The sequence below is a fragment of the Schistocerca gregaria genome, chromosome 7 (assembly GCF_023897955.1).
Source record: "Schistocerca gregaria isolate iqSchGreg1 chromosome 7, iqSchGreg1.2, whole genome shotgun sequence".
Taxonomy (NCBI): domain Eukaryota; kingdom Metazoa; phylum Arthropoda; class Insecta; order Orthoptera; family Acrididae; genus Schistocerca; species Schistocerca gregaria.
In genome coordinates this window covers 377,797,188-377,818,553 of record NC_064926.1, presented here as the reverse complement: position 1 = coordinate 377,818,553, position 21,366 = coordinate 377,797,188, and the positions used below count along the sequence as shown (strand labels likewise).

The 21,366-nt window shown below is 39.2% G+C and overlaps 1 protein-coding gene across 1 annotated transcript in view; it reads right to left on the bottom strand.

The window, feature by feature from the left end:
- LOC126282083 (putative inorganic phosphate cotransporter) overlaps window positions 1-21,366 on the bottom strand; it is a 68,223-nt gene that overhangs the window by 6,575 nt on the left and 40,282 nt on the right. The window contains exons 6-8 of the mRNA XM_049981539.1: window positions 14,371-14,526; window positions 14,149-14,278; window positions 9,465-9,706 (exon numbers count right to left, since the gene is read on the bottom strand). Coding sequence (XP_049837496.1) covers window positions 9,465-9,706; window positions 14,149-14,278; window positions 14,371-14,526 — 528 coding nt within the window. The remainder of the gene's footprint in view (window positions 1-9,464; window positions 9,707-14,148; window positions 14,279-14,370; window positions 14,527-21,366) is intronic.

The following is a 21,366-nucleotide window of genomic DNA, read 5'->3' as shown; positions in this document are numbered from 1 at the left end:
GCCTTCTTGGTTACCCAGGCCTGCCAACCCAAAGTTTGGTACAGATTTATTGATGACATCTTCATGATCTGGACTCACAGTGAAGAAGAACTCCAGAATTTCCTCTCCAACCTCAACTCCTTTGGTTCCATCAGATTCACCTGGTCCTACTCCAAATCCCATGCCACTTTCATTGACGTTGACCTCCATCTGTTCAGTGGCCAGCTGCACACATCTGTCCACATCAAACCCACCAACAAGCAACAGTACCTCCATTTTGACAGCTGCCACCCATTCCGTATCAAACGGTCCCTTTCCTACAGCCTAGGTCTTCGTAGCAAATGAATCTGCTCCAGTCCTGAATCCATGAACCATTACACCAACAACCTGAAAACAGCTTTTGCATCCCGCAACTACCCTCCCGACCTGGTACAGAAGCAAATAACCAGAGCCACTTCCTCATCCCCCCAAACCCAGAACCTCCCACAGAAGAATCCCAAAAGTGCCCCACTTGTGACATGATACTTTCCAGGACTGGATCAGACTCTGAATGTGACTCACCGGCAGGGATACGACTTCCTCAAATCCTGCCCTGAAATGAGATCCATCCTTCACGAAATCCTCCCCACTCCACCAGGAGTGTCTTTCTGCCATCCACCTAACCTTTGTAACCTCTTGGTTCATCCCTGTGAAATCCCCAAACCACCTTCCCTACCTTTGGCTCCTACCCTTGTAACTGCCCCCAGTGTAAAACCTGTCCCATGCACCCTGCTACCACCACCTACTCCAGTCCTGTAACCCGGAAGGTGTACACGATCTTTGGTACATGGCCAGCACATCTTGGCACAGTGTTACACTGTCCAGGTTATCTGGATACTTCCCACTGACACCAACCTGTCAGAAGTCCGGAGATGGGAACTAGCCCTTCAATATCTCTTCTCTTTCCATTACCCACCAGGCCTCAACCTCCGCTAATTTCAAGTTGCCACCGCTCATACCTCACCTGTCATTCAATAACATCTTTGCCTCTGTACTTCCGTCTCGACTGACATCTCTACCCAAACTCTTTGCCTTTACATATGTCTGCTTGTGTCTGTGTATGTGCGGATGGATATGTGTGTGTGTGTGTGTGTGTGTGTGTGTGTGAGAGTGTATACCTGTCCCTTTTTCTCCCCAAGGTAAGTCTTTCCACTCCCGGGATTGGAATGACTCCTTATCCTCTCCCTTAAAACCCACAGCCTTTCGTCTTTTACTCTCCTTCCCTCTTTCCTGATGAAGCAGCCGTGGGTTGCGAAAGCTTGAAATTTGTGTGTGTGTCTGTGTTTGTTATTGTTTCTATCAACATACACTTTCGGGGTTATAAGTAGATAACTGTCTCTACTGATAAATAGGAAAGTTACCTCATTGAAAAAATCTTATATACTGTCTATACTTTTGATTCATTCTGCAAAAGGAGATTAGTGTTTGTTTTGTCTTTCATCTACATGGTACAATAGAGTCTCGATAGTTCAAGTCCCGATAGTTCAAGTTTCCAATAATCCGACACTCTCTCTCTCTCTCTTCTCTGGGGAGTTCATATGCTGCTGTAGTTCCCAGTTCCTGTCCTGTACAGTGTGGTGTGTCGTTTTGTTTGTTGACTGTGTGTTCTGTTGTACACCTTACAAAGATGAGTGCTGTAACAAAAAAAAGGAAATTTGTGCCTTTGCATCTAAAATTAGAAGCACTCAGATGACTTGACAAAGGAGAAACAATAAAAAAAACTTGCTCTCAAATGTGGTGTCGATGAAGTTACTGTTGGTGACTGGCAAAGAAGCCAACTTTAATTGGAACAGTTTTCTTCACAGAAATCGTCAGACGAATCTCTGTTGAAGAAGTATAAAGAAGTCAGACTTTGAAAAAGCAAGTGAGGCATTGTTCACATGGTTTATCCAACAGAGACAGAAGGGTGCTCCAATTTCTGACCCAATCTTGCAAGATAAAGCTTTCTTTTTCAGAAACCAGCTACTGGAAGGAGATGACAATTTTGCTGATAGTGTGGGCTGGCTTGACAAGTGGAAGAAGAGGTATGGAGTGCGTCAACTAGAAGTATGTGGAGAAAAACTCTCTGGTGACACTCAGGCCGTTTCAAAATTTATTGTCGAGTTTAAAAAAATTATAACTGATGAAAATTTGTCTAATGAACAAACATATAACTGTGACGAAACTGGGCTACATTTTAAAATGTTACCAGCGAGAACACTTGCTTCTTGTGATGAAAAAAGTGCTCCTGGACACAAAAAAGCAAAGAGTGGCTCACAGTTATGGCAGCTTCAAATGCAACTGGAAACCACAAACTAAAACTAGTTGTGACTGGGAAGTCTGCCAAGCCAAGAGCATTCAAGAATGTATCCATCTCAGCTCTTCTGGTTGTCTATACACATCAGAATAATGCCTGTACGAATCAGGAAATCTTCAAGAACTGTTTTTGTAACTCATTTGTACCTGACTGCAAGGATTTTTTAAAAGAAAGGGGACTGCCATGCAAAGCAATTTTGCTCATGGATAATGCGTCCTCACATCCAAGTGCAGGAGGACTACAGTGTGACAGTATCCACACCTTGTTTTTCCCACCAAATGTTACCTGTCTCATTCAGCCCGTGGATCAGGGCATTCTAGAATGTCTAAAACAAATGTATCGATGGCAATTGCTACAGTCAATCCTGAATTCTGGAGACAATGAAACCATTGTAGGAGCTTTGAAGAAAGTGACTTTGAAGGACGTCATGTACTGGATTAGCGAATCTTGGAGTGAAATAAAGTCAGACACAATTTCTAAGTCATGGAGGAAAATTCTACAGGAAAGTATGCCAGACACAGAAACGGAAGAGTTAGCAGATGAGGACGATTAACCATTGTCATTTAATCAGAAGATTGCCAGGGTGTGAAGAGGTAGAAGAGGTGGAAGAAGGTGAGTGGTTAAATTCGGACGAACAGTTGGAAGTGACGGACTCTTCTATAATTGACATGGTTAACATTCCATTGCAGTGTGAGAGTGACGAGGATGACGAGGCAGATGCTGCACCGATGATGAGTCACACCGATGGTTATGCTCCTCTCGAGGCCGCCATATGCTACATGGAACAACAGCCAGAGGCAACACCAACTTACCTACAGCTCCTGAGACGGTGGCGTGACATTGCTGCAATGAAACACTGCAGATTCGCCAAACAAAAGACACTTCACTATTACTTGTCTAAATAAATAATTATTGTTATTCTGCCAATGCAAATGCATATGTAAATACTTTTATTTTAATAAAGTTCATATTTTAACCTGTATTACTTGCAGTATCATAATATTTCTTTTTCCCATTTAAATTTTGATAGTCCGAGTTATTGATAGTTCGAGGTCGTTCTGATCTCGTTCACCTTGAACTATTGAGACTCTACTGTACCATACATACGTTAGTGTTTCAGGTGCCTAAGATCACACTCCATGAAGAGCTACATCCTAAGGCAAAGGTCAAAATAAGAAAGACAAAAAATGATAATAGTTGTTTTCTCAAGAATAAGAACATACATCACAGTTTGTGCTATCCCTCGCCCCTATACGTTCAATCAATGGAGTTCAGAGAAAGGAAGGGTGAGTGGAACACAAAAAATTAATTACTATGAAATGTCAGATCAAGACTGAGGTATAGTGCTAAGCAGTACTTCAGTGTAGTATACCATCCAATCCAGTCACTTCTATTGTGTATGTATACACACACAGTTTATTTTTTTAGTTAAACTTGAAACAACTGTTCTTGAAGATATTTATAACTACATGTAGAAAAAAACTGAAGCTTAGGTAAAGCTTCATAAAATTATGTGTACAACTTTTTGTAATGTAAACATATGTCTCATCTGTCATCTTCAGTACAAAGTGAAATGGAATAATTTATATAAATAATATGAATTGTCATAGTAAATTACTACAATTGGAGGTAAATGAAATTATAGTTTAATTATGTTCGAAATTAATAATTTAGACAATTAATTGTTAAAAATGCAATATAAATTTTTCATGAAGGAATGCAAATTTATGAAGTTTCACTGTGGAAACTGTAATTATGTTTTCTCATGTCTGCTGTTGTTTTGTTTACATCATTGCACAATTATTGTTTGCAATTGTGAATCAACTAATATTTTACTGTCAATAATGCATGTATTGATTTACATTTTGTGAACATATTTATACTTTGACAGCTGCACTCAAGAATTGAGTTTGTGGCAATATTAACCACCAGTATTGACACTGATCAATTTATTGACTGCAGCAACTAAGGACATGGTTTGTCTGTAGCTTAAGCTCATGATCTTTGATCACCAGTTCCCACTTATCACTCAAACTGTGTGTATCAGGTGAGTGTTTCTTGATAATGATCAGTTTATGTTCACAGCAATAAAGTGTGGAATACTTTGCCAAATGGTCGATATATTATTCTACTTGACCCCAGCCACCTGTTATTTCCAAATTGGTGACCCCAGACCACAGCACATTTGCCACATACGTAATTGACACACAAACTGCTGTCAGGATAGTGGACACAGTGACCAACAGGGAACTTTTTCCACTTCCCCATATGCACACCCTCACCCACACATGGCATCAGCCACCATCTCACACCACAATGAATCAGATCCACCCACCTCCTACAGAACACCAACTTGAGCCAACACTTGTAAGGCACCATACAATCCCACAAAATGCCACTCTTCACATGCTCTAACAATTGTTCATCCACCCCACGAGACTTGTGCTATCACGTCAGGCTCTCAGGTGACAAATTCATTCCTACCTAGTGGCAGAGCTCAGCTGGCCGAGTCATGCCAGAACATTCCCAGTCTCCCAACAGCATGGCATATGAGCAATCAGGTTTTGCATACTTCCACTCCCGAATCTAATCAATAATAACCTATGGACACCTTCCCCACAACACTTCAACAGTAATGTCTACACCTGTTAAACTGCCTCCATTCCTAGTAGATCAACCTCATACTTGGTTCGCTATCACTGAATCAGTAGTCACCACACATAACATGTTTGATGACACACTAAAGTATATGTTTTGTTTGTGTCTCTTAGGCAACATCATGTTGTCCCCACGTAAATTTAACAAGTCCGAGGTAGCCAAAACAGAGTTGCTCCTGAGACTACACAAGACCCCCTAACAACAAAATTCAAGCCACCCATGTGGAACAGTTAAATGGATGACCACCTTCACAGTCATGGCACCTTTTATGGTTCACAGTGGATCCACACAAATATTTGACATTTCACTGCAGCCATGTGGTCAAAAAATTGTCATGTGCAGTCCAAACTGTGCTAATATGCAATGAAGGACTCCCACTGGACCATAGATTACAGTTAGCAGAGAGCATATATGCTTTGCAAAATGGTCACTCACACTACTCAGAAGCCACTGGCACTACATATTGCAGTCAGGCATGTTACACACCGAGTTGGCAGATGGCTTCTGAATGACACCAACCCTTCTGAGATTACATGATGTGCTCAGCATGGAGCAGCAGTAACCATGTTTCTCTAGCCAGGACACTACCACCAAACAGTACCAACCTCTTGCAGGAAGGTCCTCCAACATGTCATGCATGGAGCAATGGCAGCCATCTTACCAACCCTTCTCAGCAGGTCATAACCAACTGCTATTGGACCTTCCTGACAGTGCCCAACACTGCCACAGCCAGTTATCAACCCCAGCTGGCCAAACAACACGCCCACACAGCTGACAACTACATATGGCACAGCACCATCCACACCATGGAATATGGACAACTAATGACAACTGTGCAGTGGTTTCACACCTACTTCAGCAACATCACACACAAGTATTCCCAGTGCTGCCAATACCCGAACACCTCCAGTGACCTTCACTATGCGTCAGAGGCTGCAGCATCAGCAAAGTTTGCCACACACTAAACCAAACCAGTTTCTCACACACCAGTCAACAATAACAACACACCAAACAGCACATTTTGGTGGACTCAGGCTTGTAAATCAGTAGGGTCCTGAATACCGCTCTATCCTCCCATGCCCCCTACTCTGCACATACACTGCAAGCAACAAATGAATCGATCATTGCCATTTACGCAAGCACCACCTGTGACATTTGCCTCAGCAATCAGCAAAATTTCACATGGACATTTCTTTGTGCCAGTGGCAACAAACCACTGGTTGGGGCTGATTTCCTATGGCAATTTCATCTCTTCCCAGATTTATGAAGAGGAGTACTGCTCTGCAGACCAAGTAATGTCACCATCAAGGACACCATCAGACAACCACCAGCCCCAGACCCATGACAACACAAGGACACCTGCCTTTCAATGTATGCAAGCTCCAACTGCTATAATCCTCTATTGAGAATCAACTGACAGCAACCAACCAACATTGACACAAGGGAAGAACCTTCTGCATTCACATCAAAACTAGCTAGTGGAGGGAGAATTACAACTTAGGACCTTTCAGTCCTGCCCTATCACCATCGTGCAACAATTACCACCACAGCACAACCTGGCAGACATATGGCAAAAAATGGTAAAGGACCTCCACACCAGAATGCAGAAATTCTCTGCCAATCTTTGTTCCAAATATCATCACCTTGATGAATCATTGACCCAGATGATACTTACCCTCGACTTCACGAACACTACCAGTGACACACACACACACACACACACACACACACACACACACACACACACACACACAACATCACCACCACCACCACCACCACCACCACCTACAGCAACATCAGCGTCATCATCATCATCATCATCATCATCATCATTGCAAACAAGCATTGGATACAATCCAGTGTTGCACTGATATTCTTGAGTGTTCGTGGTCATCGCCTCTCACAAACAGCAAACAACCACCTTTGACAAATACTGTGAATGAACAGGTCAGGGCCAGTAAAACAAGTGACAGTGCAGTCAGTTTTTATGCAGCAAGTGACTATGACAGTTATGTCTGTCCCCCTGTACATCCAAATCCCTTCCCTGATAAAAGACCTTACTAATGGCACACTGCACAGAATTATAACAACAGAGGAACTGCTTGTGTCTCCCAAAGAGGACCGCCTCTCCCACAAGAAATGGGAAACCACTGAAGCAGCTATAGACGAGCTGCTTAACTCAGGCATCATCTGCCCTTCAAATAGCTCTTGTGCTTCACTTCTACATATGGACTGCAAAAAGAGTGATACTTCTCGAATGTGCATACCAATGGTGACTGAAGACATTGCAAAAACTGCCAGTATACCCCTTCAGGTTATTTGAATACTTATTCATGTCATTCAGTCTAAAAAATGTGGCTCAAAGATGGCAGCAATTCATGACCTCCACCCTACGCAAATTCCAGTTATGTTCCCATTATCTGGACAATGTACTGATATATTCCACTACACTCCAAGAGCATGAAGACCACATATGACAAGTTTTTTATACCCTAGAACATCTAGGTGCAGTCGTCAACACTTAAAAGTGACACTTGCATCAGCAGAACCTAACATTCCGAAGATATTTCCAGGATGAAATTTTCGCTCTGAAGCGGAGTGTGCACTGATATGAAACTTCATAGCAGATTAAAACTGTAGGCCTGACTGAGGCTCAAATGCAGGACTTTTGCCTTTCGTGGGCAAGTGCTCTACCAACTGATCTACACAAGCACGACTCATGACCCGTCCCCACAGTTTCTTCCAGGAGTGCTAGTTCTTCAAGGTTTGCAGGAGAGCTTCTGTGAAGTTTGGAAGGTAGGAGATGAGGTACTGGCAGAATTGAAGCTGTGGGGACAGGTTGTGAATCTTGCTTGGGTAGCTCATGTGGTAGAGCACTTGCCCATGAAAGGCAAAGTCCCGAGTTCAAGCCTCGGTCTGTCACACAGTTTTAATCAACCAAGAAGTTTCATTCCAAGGATATTCTGTCATTAGCAGGGACCATACCAACAGAAGAGAGGAAGAAACTCATGCAATTCACTCCCAAGCCCACTACCTACAAGGAGCTATGCAAATATCTGGGAATGGCAAATTTCTACTGATACCATATTGTGCAGGCATCCAAAATCCAGGCACCCTCCCCAACACCCTTTCCAGAACCAACACCAAAGGCAACCGAGCTGTTCTGTGGTCACAAGGAATGTCACGGCCTTACGAGGCAATACATGGGCTACAAGGGCTGTGAACCCGACTTACCCCTCACCAATGGCCCACCTGTCAATCACTCACTGCTGATGCTAGCGACACTGCCATCAGCATTGTTCTACAGCAAACAGTTAATGGTATATGTCAACCCTTGCACTTCTTCACATGTAAACTGAACAGATTGCAAAAGTTGTGAACTGCATACAACCATGAACTGCTCGCCCTCTATGATGCAGTAAAGTATTTTAGACAAGATGTTGAGGGCTGCCCTCTCATACTTTTCACTAACCACTGTCCCTTCACACATGCCTTTCAGGATCCTAGTTCAGCACCCTGCCACTACAGCATCTTCACCTGGTAGCTCAGGGGGTGAGGGGGGACTGTTTGTGTACTAAACATTCCATATCCACACCACCATTACCCTAATCAACTATCTGAGCTTAAGTTCATGCTCTTTGTTTGCCAGTTCCTGGTGGACTCTCGAACTGTGTGTATTGTGTGAGTGTTTCTTATATATGTCCAGTTTATGTTCACAGCAATAAAGTGTAGAATATTTTGCTAAGGTGTCTGTATATAATTCTACTTGATCCCTGCCACCTGTTATTCCCACAAGTTCAGCCAATAGGGTACACAATGGAAGAGTGCATAGCAGTACAGTGCAGTACATTTTGCCTGCTTAACAAGTATGCATTCACATGGAAGTTTGTACAACACTGTGAAAGTCGAAACTTTATTCTCTAGAAAGAACAATATTGTCAGAAATTATTCTGTAAATTAATTACAAAAGTGAATTCTAAATGAACTTTGAGTTCTTATTCTGAGAGGAATTTACTGTCCCCAAACTCCAAAGTTTAGATGCCTGAATATCTCCAACTACTCATGCTAAGGAGCAGTTAAGTACCAATCACAGATATAGAATTGCCTTTTATAAAACTTTTATATTGTAAATCTACTCCCTTAACTATTAGAAGCATTCACAATTAATTAACTAAAAATTTTGAACTCTTTTAAGGTTTGTTGTAATGAAAATATAATTTAAGGTTTGCTGTAATGAAAATATAATTAGTCAGGAAGGTTACATAGATATAATGCTGTAATTGTAATTAATCAGTTCTTTTTGTAGTGTCTTCAAGAACAGATTGTTTCATACACACTATCCATCAAAGGAACTAGGTAAAGGCAATTCTGAATAAACATTTTTGAGAATAATACTAAAATAATTGTTTTTGTTTAGCTCTGATGATAAACGATGATGTGCTGAAACACTTATTACTTGTGCTAAATGATAACTGCAGATTATTATACTTACCCTGCCAGATACAAATGCACTTGTAACAAGGGGAGTAATAATTCCAGGAATGTTGGTGCTCGTTAGTGCAAGACCAGCTGCACTTCCATACGATTCCGGGAATAGATAAAGATGATTCATATAGGAACCACCATATATAGCACAGCGAGCCACCATAGTCATGACAAATAGGGCTATTATTGCTGTTACATTGCAATTAGCAAGGGTTACACCAAGGAGGAACAGTGGAGTTCCAATACAGGCTGTAAGACAAAAGTATTTATAGTATCAGATATCTTCTTTGCACTATCTACAACACAAAAGCCTACTGAGAGAATGATCTTGTACAATCAAAGAGATGGCATGAACTACTTTATTACAAAATATGCAAATAATATCCACAAAACTTCCATAAACTGAAGTCGTCATGTGTTTTGAGTTCCTTTAATAACAAACATCAGAAACAAAGTTTTTATACCATTCCTTTAAAACTCATAATTCTATATTCAGTAATGCTTCTTCATGAATTTAGTTATGACCTATCTATAGGTAGTAAATACAAAACTAAAAATTGTATGGTGCATTTCTTTTGGTCATGGCAGATAATTTTCATATTGCATGTGGGGTGTATTTTTCCTTCTTTTCCTGCTGCTGTTTATTTTGTAAGATTTGTGGTGGGTCTTACACCAGCACTAGTGAGAAGTTGTGTCCCTGGCCGATATGACGGGGCAATATTTTGCCGACCACAAGACACTGCCAGATGAAAGAAGTATTACTTTCATCCTCTTTTCTCAGAGTAGTTTTTTTTCTTTTAGGTGGTCCGGATCCTTCCGTGCCACCTCCCTGTCAATCCAACTACAGTGAATATCCTTGGAATGCTTCCGCAAGTTCTCTGTATTGCGCTACTAAGTAAATAGCCACACTTCTCACAAACAGGGGTATATTTTGCCCACCATTTTCATTATTACTTTTCACAACACAACTAACAATTGCCACAGTAATACCACTCTCATGAGTACATTCAAACTTCCATACATGCATTCTGTAGGACCTGAGAGAAAAATCAGAAAAATAAATACCACTCAATTGTTCTATATGCCCTTGTTGGTGCATCGTTTACTCCATGGCTCTCGGATTCAGGCACTTGCTGTACCACAGCACAAATGACTCCTGGATGACCAGTGGTTGTAATACCATTTTTACTGGTCCCCTTCTTACCAGCTCCACCACTGCTCCATGTTCACTGCATACAAGAAAGGAAAACACACAGTTTCCCTTTCCCAGTACATTTATCCTTATTCAGTTTACTCATGAGTGTCTCTTGTTGATGGCTATCCAGTGGTGTGTTGTTATGTTTGCAAATACCCCAAAACACTACACGTGTTAATAATCATTTGAAAGTAAACTAAATTTTGTGGACATTATATTGCTTACATGGGTCCCACATTATTCTGCTCAATAATAAGGCATTGGTTTATTGTCTATTGTGAAATTCATGCACTGCTGGCTCTTTTCTACAAATCTGTAATAATTAAAGACATCTTTCAGTTCCACATTCTCCATTTCATTTACGTACCTGCCCATATATGAACATATATATTAACTATGTTTCCATACTCTGTCCATCATAAAACTCTGTGTGCTACTATATGTCAATGATAGTATTATTTTTACCCCACAGGCAATCCTGAAGAGTGACTGTTGTGATACATTTTGTCACTAAAAGAATTTATACAGTTTCTTCCTTTATTGAAGTACGACAACTATATCTTTGGACAGTTCTAATAAAAACTTTCTCTCTTATTTAGATCAATGATCACAACATTCCCAATCTTTCTTTCTTCTACTTTTTTATATCTACTGCTCAGTATCACCTAATGTATCTTCACTTTACATCAAACTCTTCTGCACCCTTTTGTCAGAAACCATCAGAAAAATGAAACTTCCTGGCAGATTAGAACTCTGTTTAGGAACCAAGTATTGGTCCAGTGCAAAATTTTAATCTGCCAGGAAGTATTGTATCAGATAATACACTGCTGCAGAGTGAAAATTTCACTCTGAAAATAACTCCCAAGCTGTGGCTAAACCATGACTCTGCAATATCTTTTCTTCCAGGAATGCTAGTCCTACAAGTTCCACATGAGAACTTCTGTGAAGTTTGGAAGGTGGGAGATGAGGTACTGGCAGAAAAAGACAGGTCATGGCTCCTGCTTGGGTAGCTCTGTTGGTAAAGCACTTGCTTGCGAATGGAAAAAGTCCTAAGTTTGAGTCTCAGTCTAGCACAGTGCTTTGATCTGCCAGGAAGTTTCATATCAGTGCATGTGCTGCTACAGAGTGAACATTTCATTCATAGTAGAAAAACGCTAACAAAAAACAGAGCAAAGTCTCCTATTGAACGGTGTGACTCTACCACCCACAGATCTATATCTACATCCATACTCCGCAAGCCACCTGACGGTGTGTGGAGGAGGGTACCTTGAGTACCTCTATCGGTTCTCCCTTCTATTCCAGCCTCATATTGTTCGTGGAAAGAAAGATTGTCGGTAAGCCTCTCTGTGGGCTCTAATCTCTCTGATTTTATCCTTGTGTTCTCTTTGCGAGATATACATAGGAGGGAGCAATATACTGCTTGACTCCTCGGTGAAGGTATGTTCTTGAAACTTCAACAAAAGCCCGTACCGAGCTACTGAGCATCTCTCTTGTACAGTCTTCCACTGAATTTTATCTATCATCTCCATAATGCTTTTGCAATTACTAAATGATCCTGTAACGAAGCGTGCTGCTCACTGTTGGATCTTCTCTCTCTCTTCTATCAACCCTATCTGGTACAGATCCCACACCGGTGAGCTATATTTAAGCAGTGGGCGAACAAGTGTACTGTAACCTACTTCCTTTGTCTTTAGACTGCATTTCCTTAGGATTCTTCCAATGAATCTCAGTCTGGCATCTGCTTTACCGGCGAGTAATTTTATATGGTCATTCCATTCTAAATCACTCCTAATGCCTGCTCCCAGATAATTTATGGAATTAACTGCTTCCAGTTGCTGACCTGCTAAATTGTAGCTAAATGATAAAGGATCTTTCTTTCTATGTATTTGCAGCACATTACACTTGTCTACATTGAGATTCAATTACCATTGCCTGCACCATGTGTCAATTCATTGAAGGTACTCCTGAATTTCAGTACAATTTTCCATTGTTACAACCTCTCGATATGATACAGCATCATCCACAAAAAGCCTCAGTGAACTTCTGGTGTTATCCACAAGGTCATTTATATATACTGAGAATAGCAATGGTCCTACGACACTCCCCTGCGGCACATGTGAAATTACTCTTACTTCGGAAGACTTCTCTCCATTGAGAATGTCTTTCACTTCATATTTTCATTACGCAACATGAAGAGCTACAAACTGTTTTTCTTGCATTCTTTTGTGAGCACTTGAATTGTTCACAGTTGGTATTTTAACTATTATTAACATTATGTGAATGAAGGTTTAAATGAAGTACTGTAAGTTCCATAGTAAGCCCATTCTATATCGTGAGAAATTTTTAACTTCCTTTCTTGTCTTTAGTCTATGGCAATCTGTTTCTGAATTTTGTATGTCACTCATTCATTCATTCATTGTTTTCCATAGCATCTATCAAGAAACAGAACCTTCATGGCTAAATTCAAGATAAACATTAACATGGGACAGAGATACTACAGAAACTAAATCTGTATTTTGGATTAACTTCATTCATTCATTGTGTTCTGTAGAATCTATCAAGAAGCTGAACTTTCACAGATGTGGAATGTGTCAAGATAGGCACTGACATGAGACAGAGACATCACAGAACCTAAATCTGTCTATTGGATAACAATAAACTATCACTATACTGCCTAATGCTATTCACACTAAATTTAATCGAGTGAAATAGTAAGAAAGCTGCTATTTTGGAAAAAAGCAGCTTCCTCTGAAGTTCTGTTACATAGCTGCTGTTTATCTGCTCTTAACAGCTTTGTATTTACTTGATTATGGTGGTATTTTTCAAAGAAAATATTTTTACTTCTATAAATACAGGGACTTATTTTCAGTACACAATCACTTGAGTACCTGCCAGCAAAAACATTTAACCCTCACTTTTCTAGAATGTGGAGTTTTCACACATAAATGTTGTATCTGGTCAGAATTAGCCACGTATGAAGTTAAGTTGGCAAACATGTACTTAAGTAACTTTCTTCTTTTGTTGTAATTTTGCTGTGGGTCGCTCAGGTGCAGAAATGTTGTAACAATGGAGGAGGAAAGTTGGAGTACAAGCAAAGATAAAACAGGGGATGGAACACAAAATTAAATATAATAAATGGAAAAGGAATGAGAAGAAATACAAACAGAATTTGTGGCAGACATATTTGGCCCACAGTAAAAAACCAGTGCCTGGGAAAATCTCTGCTGAGCAGGCACGTGAAAAATGTTATACGTCGGCCTAACAAAATCAATCAAAAGTATACACATATGACACCAGGCAAAAACTGAACCTTCACAATGAGTCTGTAAACACAGCTTCCCAGACAAAATGGAACACTGAAGACTGGCAAAAACTTAACAATAAAGTTCCACATCACCTCAAGACAATAAAAGAAACATAAAAATTCAAAGATGCTCACTTTGTAAAACTATAATTTAGTCTCTTGGAGGAAATATTATCTTGAAAGATAACATACCTACTGCATCCCACACCCTCATTGTTGTAATAATGCGCACACCTTTCTGCGTACATTTGCGTGTCACATAACCATATATACTGCAGCTGATCCACCCGAACAGGTAGGGCAATGCCGACACGAGACCAGCCTGGAAAATAGTTCAGCATAACAGACCAACATCTCAAAGTAATGCCTAGTTTTTATTTAATGTATTCTATTTTGAAATAGCAGTGCACTTACTTGATCCAGATCATAGTGGAGTATTTTCTCCATATAAGTTGGTAATTCAGATAATAATGTGTAGTTCACCCATCCAATCCCAAACATTACAAAACAATGCGCCCACATTGGAGGAGTTGACAAAACCATAGGCCATGGATTTCCAAATTTTGACTCCTGGAAATATCAGAATACTTCATGTAGTAAAAGTTGACAATCTTTCTCTCAATGTACTCATCCATTTGTGAGTGGTATTTTATTAATTCCACTAGGAATTTAATGAGCATTGTTCCCTCATTCTTTTCAATCATTTTTCTTTGGTAAATGCTGCCTCAGCTATTTAAACTCTGTTTCTACCAATGATTAGTTTCAGTCTAGATACTGATTCACAAGTGGAGTTCATTCAATTGCTACATTTCACAATTTAAGATGATATAAGGCAATCTAGCTTTGGCACTGGATAGTTTGAACCACAAAAAGACAGTAACCAAATGAACTTCAATTGGGTATGGGAAAATATCCAAAACCAGTCATGGGAATAAACAGAAATTAAGCAGATGCAGTAATATTTATGGATATTGATGCTTATTGTTAGAAGACATATACCATAAACCATATTCACAATAAATGCTATGCTGTGGAATTTGTTTTTATCATGCTTCTGTCTGTGTAGCTCTCTAGTGTCCAGACAGATGCAGTCATTTATGAAACATGATATTTTGCACTGTACCCAACCGCCACCTTCAGGTGATACCTATAGAATGAGCATCTTTGCTACATTGCACCTGGTTTATACTGATATTGCTCCCCCACCCTCAGTGTACTGCCACATGCCAAACGCAGAAGTCACACTCAGCCAATATTGTGACTTCACCCACTGGAACATGTGAAAACAATATACAAACACACATACACACGCGCACACACACACACACACACACACACTAGAATTATACCATGATGGACTGGCCTCCTTCAGTCCCTCCCTATCATGAGACACACACACACACACACACACACACACACACACACACACACACACTAGAATTATACCATGATGGACTGGCCTCCTTCAGTCCCTCCCTATCATGAGAATATCTTCAACTTTTACCCTACTGACCAAAACTGAGTCCAACACCAATTTCAGACATGTCCATGATTCCTTCACTTGCACTAAACCAGCAGTATTTCTTTCCGATGTCCCTTATCAAAGATAACAAACTGTTGAAGGTTCAAACAACAGTCATTTATATATGAATAAAAGTTCCATGACTTTTGGTATAGACTCCAGTAATTACAAGATAGAAACAATGCACTAATTGTTTGACACCTCCACATGAAGGTCTTAATACCTTATTCCTGATCCAAAGGTCCAGCTTAATCTCCAGCGCTTACTTAAATCCTTAAACAGAGCTTAGATCTTCATCTGAATTTACCTTCTTTCATTCCACAGGCTTCTGAAAATTCTGAAACCAAATTGTCTGGGGAAGTCCCATTGAAACTGATTGCTGTCCCACTGAGAACATTTCCACCCTGCACTGTCAGCATTTTTAAGGAGGTATATCCAAAAGTAGCCATTTCAACAGCTAACGTGTTAGAAACTCAGTTCAGACATTAAAATTTCTCAGTTCTTTGCTAAAACTCTAATCTAATCAACAGCTTCTAAATTAGTAATGCACATACAAAACAATATACAGGATAGTGCTGCTTGGTACAAAAAAGTCTTTCAGTATCAAAATAATTTATGATGCAGAAATAAAAGCAAAGTCATTTGAGGTGTTACTAAGCATGAAACTAGAAAAGATAGACACAAGTATATTAGCATACAAATCAAATATGGGATTAGAGTAATAGAAAATTGACAAATTTTGTAAATAACTGTTACTATGGTTCTGCAGAGAAATTGCAACAAAATCTACCTAAAACATATGTAGCACCCACAGTAAATTACAGTGCAAGCACTGTGGTGTTTCCCATTACAGAACTTTAAATTAAAAAATAAGAAATCAGAAGGCTTAGGAAAGGTTCCAGTTTCTGTTCTGAGAGTGGGCATGGACTGTATACACACCCCATCAAGAAACATAATAAATGTATCATTTAGTTTGTGTATTATCCCAGATATTAGTTGTGTTCTCACTAAGGAAAGGGCAATGCAGAGAGAAAACTACAGGCCAGTTTTTCTACTTCCAGTGTTTCAAAAATATTGAATCAATCATGATATATGGACTCACTTTTTTTATATTTTACTTTAGTCAGAAGCATACATATATGATTCTACAAGTTCACACTTCAGGTAAGAAACTGTAATGAATTTACGCATGTACACACAAACAGAATTGAAATCAGACCCAGAAGCCATTATAGATACACATAAATAAGGACAGTCTTTCCAGCAAAGCACAACTTGGCTCCTGAAGTGGGAGACGTACAATATTAGCCATAATAGAGCTCACAAAAGGGATTCCTGAAGCTCCTGATGAGGATGACTATGTTGCAACTATATTCTTAGTCTGTTGACCATAAAATACTATTAAACAATCTAGGAGCGTTAAGTGTAAGAGGAATAGCAAATGAGTGATTCCTGTCTGAGAATAACAAATTAGTGGTTCCTGTCTTACCTGGAAAATAGGGTGCAAAAGGTAGAGATGGTTCACACACCTATTGACTATAAATTTTTAATAAAACAATTGTCGGATAAGAAATTTCTTAATATACTCTGCAAAACTTAAGGGGAGTTAGAATGGAAAAAAAGTTTTTTTTCAGATTTTTATCTCATTATAAAATTTGCAATTTTCTGAATAAAATAATATAGATATATATCTCTTATAAACTCACATGGGAAGCATTTTATTTTATTTTTTTTTAAACATAATCTACACCAGTTGAAAATGTTAAAATTTTTACATGCATTACTTCAAGATCTAATAAAATCGGTAATTTTTTATAAAAAAGGCTCTGGATTGTTGTGTTATAAAGTCATGTCCAGAAGAGGATGGGCATCAGGTTGAGGAAGTTGAAATAAAGTTTGAGAGACAAGAAACTTTCTTATGGTAAAACCATAAGAGACCAGCTGACAGACAAAATGATTAATGAACTACAGCAGTATTATGGGATGGCCATTAGAAATAATACTGAGGATTGGTTGAAAATGAAGCAGGCAGTATGGGCTACCTTCTTCCACAGACTGTCAACTGATGGAAAACCAGTACACCACTTTGCCCTCCTGGACCTGAGTCATGAAGCAATACCACAATGCCAAGTACTCAAACAGTTCATACAGCCATAAACAATCCATCACAACAGCAGCCATGTAATGTCCTGTAAAAGTTTCATGTCAATGGCTACAGTGCTTCCTGAAATACAGGGAAGCCAAGTCACTAAATTTAACATTTTCAGGATAGGGTGATCCGACTCCCCTTAAGGTCAAGGTAGATAAAGTACTATAAAATATTACCAACTCAGTGAAAATGAATGAAAGCGCAGCAGCATGTCACCACAGGTTTCATGTCATGCACAGGTAGCTGGACACAACATTGTGTGAGACCACTGTGATTGTAGTGCCAACTGAGGCTGACCCCGCAACTTGTGGCAGTTGAAGGAATGGGCGAAGACACTGTGTGTCAGTCACTGAACAGTTATGGTGTACTTTGGTAGTGTTCCTCATTACAATGTGGCTCAGACACAACTACTGATTGACTTCATGTCGGGAAGAATCATCAGAAAACTAGAAGAAGGACCAAGTGTGATGAGAACAGCCCACGTAATTGGTGTTGCTCACAGAATTGTCTCGTATGCATGGGGAGTATTCCAAACAACAGATACTGATGCCTGCAGGAGAGGAGGTGGCTGACCAAGATCAACTATAGCAGCATATGAGTGCTGCACTGCAAAACAGGCAAGAAGAGATCCATGTCAACAGGTGGTGCAATTGCAACCACATTTAACACAACTTTCTCCAGTCAAAGAATGACTACATGGGGGTGGTCTCTGCCAGATGATCACTATATTCATTGTGTTCTTTTAAACCACACATCAGCGACACCATTTTCAATGGGGCCAAGAGCATAGGAACTGGACCAACAAGGAGTGGGGTCGCGTGCTCTTCTCATATGTGAACGGATTGAGTTTGATTAGTGATTCTGGATGTACCATGAAACTCTAAGAGATTGGAACATATAATGCACTCAGAACATTATTGGATATGATCTTGTTGGTGGTTCAGGTATATGTTGTGTGTATTATGTTGCATGGTTGCATCGTCGTACTGTCCTCCAAATCTTTAAACATTGTACTCATTGGTCAATGCTATTGTGACATTCTATTGCTTCTCTGTGAGCCTTTTTAGGGTGCATTCATCCCTGACTTCACTTTTACGTTTGACAATGCATGACTGAATCAAATGGTGGAGGAGCACCACATAGCTGTCCCTATTTTTCATTGCAAAGTTTATTTTTATTTTTATGCAGTGTCTTACTTAAATGCAAATATGACCATTGTTGGGCACATCATCTTGAAGCTGACACATAAAGTTATAAGTAATACAAAAATGAATATTTTGTTAAATAGTTTCTGTGAAATTGTTTGAGAAGGATTGCAGGGCGCACACTTTGATTCTGTCATTGAAGTGTGTCATCAACTGGCCAAAAGTGGGCAAACAATGAGATGAATAGAAATGACACTTCATTCAAAGACAATAATTACACTCCACCATTTGACTCAGTCATAATGGTACATCTGTGAGGAAAGACAGGTTTGATCTTAAAATATGCTACCTTAATCTTCAAGGAGTGAGGGATAAGGAATTTATTGTCAATAGTCATGGAATAGAAAATGTGTTTGATATTTTGTGTTTGAGTGAACACTGGGCTACTGAGAGTGACCTAACATTTGTTAAATTTGATAATTATAATATAGCCAATAGCTGCTGCAGAAAATTGAATTTAAGTGGTGGTGTAGCAACCTATGTTAAAAAGTCACTTAGATGTTCAATCAATAGATAGGATCTAGATTTTTTTGTGTGATGAACTGAACTTTGAAGCTGCTGGTATAGTTTTAGACAGTTTTAAGTTATCAGTAATATCCCTGTACAGATCACCTAAGGGCATCATCAGTGTATTTCTAGAGAAACTGGACCAGCTGTTACACGTACTTGGCAAAACTAGATGGATGAATTATGATATTGCAATAGGATGTGATCTGAATTCGGATTTTGATGTAACAACACACAAACGTAGTGTCACTGAACTTCAAAACCTACTAAGACCATCCAACTTACACTGTGTCAATAATAGGCCCACAAGAGAACAAGCATGTCTTGACAATATTTTTGTGAATTTTAAAACAACAGGCAAATCATGTGATGTCCCAGAGTTTGCATATTCTGATAATAGTGCTGTAACCTTAAATTATACAAGTAGGTTCCCTCCTGCTAAGACTAGTATAACTAAGCCTGTCCCAAAAATTGTGATCACCAGACCTATCTCAGATGAAAAAATTATAGATTTTGTAATTCCCTTGTTGACAGAGACTGGTTTGGCCAGTGTTATGGAGCCACACCATATACTTTAAGTAACAATTTGACAGGAAATATACTATTTGAAAGGTTTTTTAAAGTATTTTTGGCACACTTTAATGACTGCATTCCAACAAAGAAATTCAATGTAGGCCTAACTGATCGAGTCCTGAAAACTAAAGTTCCAAAAAGACAAAATACATGGTATACAGAACAGCTGACCACTCTGAAAAATCAAGTTATGTTGTTGCACATTGTTTATTGTAGATTGAAGACTAATCAAGTTAAACTAGCCTAGTTTACATGTAGGAATGAACATGAAAAAACAATCATAGAAGCCAAAAAAGCACACAATCTCAGAAGTATTGAGAAATCCACCAACAAGTGCAAAGCTGCTTGGAAGCTGATAAATAGTGTCACCAAAGATGAAAGAAATGTTACAATTAATATCTCTCCCCAAAAATTCAATGATTATTTTGTTAAATCAGTTGAAGAAGTAGGAAGTAGTATTGATAAACCCAAAGTCAGCTCATCCCAGTTGTAGATCATCAACAAATACAAGTACCTTCAGTTTCTCTGAGGTCTCATCAGATTCTGTATTAAGAATAGTGAAACAGTTAAAATCATCAGACAGTGTAGACATATATGACTTATCCTGTAAGATACTGAAGAAAGTCATAGGCAGTATAGTGTACCACTTAACACATTGTATAAGCAAATGTCTAGCTGAAGGATATTTTCCTGATGAGCTTAAACTGTCTAAAGTAGTTCCAGTTTATAAAAAAGGGGATAAAGACTCTGCCTCAAGTTACCAGCCAATTTCCATAGTCCCATCTTTCTCTAAAGTTCTGGAATGCACAATTTACAGACAATTATCTGATTACTTTGATAATATAGGAATTAGAAGTGAATCTCAATATGGTTTTAGGAAAAATACATCAACAACTGATGCAATAGATGCTGTTGTAAAATACATCCATCAAGTATTGGAGGATAAAGACTTTGCTCAAGTTACATTTTGTGGACCAAGCAAAGCCTTTGACTGTGTAGAACATTCACTACTACTTGAAAAATTGGAGTTCTGTAGTGTTAGATGTAATAGCCTTTAACTATTAAAATCATTTTTACAGAACCGTAAGCAAGCTGTCTGTGTTGGCAAAGAATTGTCCACTGTAGAACTAGTTAAGGTAGGTGTCCCACAGAGATCTGTTCTGGACCCTTTCCTGTTCCTAATGATGATTAATGACCTGCCATCATGTATTAAATCAAAAGCTGTACTATATGCACATGATACAACTTTTCTGAACAGCAGTAATGACTTCAACAGCCTTAAAAATTGTGTTACACAGACAATTGCTCAAGCATCATACTGGTTTAAAGCAAATGGATTTTTGCTTAGTGAAAATAAAACTCAGCAGATAGTATTTAGTCTAAAAGACAAGCTACCATCTGATGATCCTAGTTGTGTTAAGTTTTTAGGAGTATATTTGGATGACAAATTATCT